At 64.6% G+C, this 1502-nt stretch overlaps 1 protein-coding gene across 1 annotated transcript in view; it reads right to left on the minus strand.

The window, feature by feature from the left end:
* SLC6A9 (solute carrier family 6 (neurotransmitter transporter, glycine), member 9) overlaps window positions 1–1359 on the minus strand; it is a gene marked incomplete at both ends in the record, with an annotated part of 2481 nt that extends 1122 nt beyond the window's left edge. The window contains 3 exons of the mRNA XM_010187968.1: window positions 1–14; window positions 74–328; window positions 1228–1359. The exon at window positions 1–14 is cut by the window's left edge and continues 123 nt beyond it. Coding sequence (XP_010186270.1) covers window positions 1–14; window positions 74–328; window positions 1228–1359 — 401 coding nt within the window. The remainder of the gene's footprint in view (window positions 15–73; window positions 329–1227) is intronic.
* Window positions 1360–1502: the final 143 nt, after the last annotated feature.

Below are 1502 nucleotides of genomic sequence, written 5' to 3' on the forward strand. Positions count from 1 at the left end.
TGCGCGGGAGGCAGCTGGAGTCAGCGAGGCCCCACCGCCACCATCACCGTCACCGCCACCACCTCCCCTGTACCCCAGCCCCGGTACCTCCAGTACTCCTCGCTGGGGCTGGTGCGCTTCTGGGTGGTGTTGAGGAGGCGGGTGAGGTTGAGGGCGGCGTTCCCGTCCAGCACCCCCACGCAGTCGGGCGTGTTCCAGGGGTTGCTGCAGTACGTCCAGGGCAGCACGCGCGTCATGGACACAAAGAAGTAGTAGAAGGCAATACAGATCACCACGTTGTAGTAGATCCCGATGTACGTGGACACCACCATCATCCCGTAGCCCACGCCTGGGAACAGCACCGGGGAGGGGTGAGTGGCACGGTGCGGCACGGTGCGGCACGGCCCGCAGCACGCAGTGTGAGTGGCCATGGCACCAGGTGCATGGGATCCTCTCCCTTCAAGCAAGCCCGTTGGTGCTGAGGGACCTCTGGGACACAACCCTTGGGGTCTGCAGCCCTGGAGAGCCACTGGGTGGAGGTGTCTCCTGGCTGTGGTGACTTTAGGGTTGCAGCTACGTGGTGGCACACGACAGAGGCCACGCAAGCAGAGGGAAACACAGGCTGAGCACACCACGGTGCTGAGCACGTAGGAGTGTGCACAGGCTGCCCACGCTCAGCTGTGACACATGGGCACGTCACCCAGCAGGCAGCGAGCAGGCGTGGGAGCCCACCCATGTGCCAGGAGGGGCACCCGGAGCAGGGCCCAGCTGTGGCAGAGCCAGCACCCATGAATGTGGGCACATCACCCACTGCCTAAAGTGATGGGAGAGCCCACAGCCAGAGGGGCCATGGGGACATACAGCGCATTCAGGGGACACAAGTGGCCTCTGCAAGAGGGACACGTCAGGGACACGTGTGGCGTGTGCAGGGATGCATGTGTAATGTCTGCAGTGGATGCCAGTGCGGGGCTGGGGTGTGCACAGATGCACTGCGGGTGTGAGGACGTGTGAGATGCATGCAGGGGACACCAGGCGGGCTGTGTGTGCAGCCCAGGGCGGGTGTGCGCACAGGGGTCCCGTGCAATGCAGGCAGTGACGCATGTGCAAGGTGTGCAGGGCCATGCGACGTGCCAGAGGTGCCCGCACAGGGGACACACAGGGTGCAACAGGGCCTGTACCATGAGATGCGGTCGGTGCCAGCAGGCACCCCGCGGCAGCGTGTGCCGGTGGGGACAGGCAGCCCCTTACCTTTGAACATGGGGCTGACCCTCCAGACGCCGAGGCAGCCCTGGCTGGCGAACTGCCCGAAGGAGAGCTCCATGAAGAAGAGGGGGATGCCGCAAAACACCAACATGATGAAGTAGGGGAACATGAAGGCACCTGGCGGGCGGGAACCAGAGGGTGAGAGTGGGCAATGACGCCAGGCACGGACACATCCCCATGCCCTGCACCACCCCAGCAAGCCTGGGGCCTGCGAGTGCTGTGTAGGGCTGGAGCGTATGCCCCAACCCTTGCCCTGGGGT

This window comes from Mesitornis unicolor, unplaced genomic scaffold (assembly GCF_000695765.1).
Source record: "Mesitornis unicolor isolate BGI_N332 unplaced genomic scaffold, ASM69576v1 scaffold35307, whole genome shotgun sequence".
Classification (NCBI taxonomy): Eukaryota; Metazoa; Chordata; class Aves; order Mesitornithiformes; family Mesitornithidae; genus Mesitornis; species Mesitornis unicolor.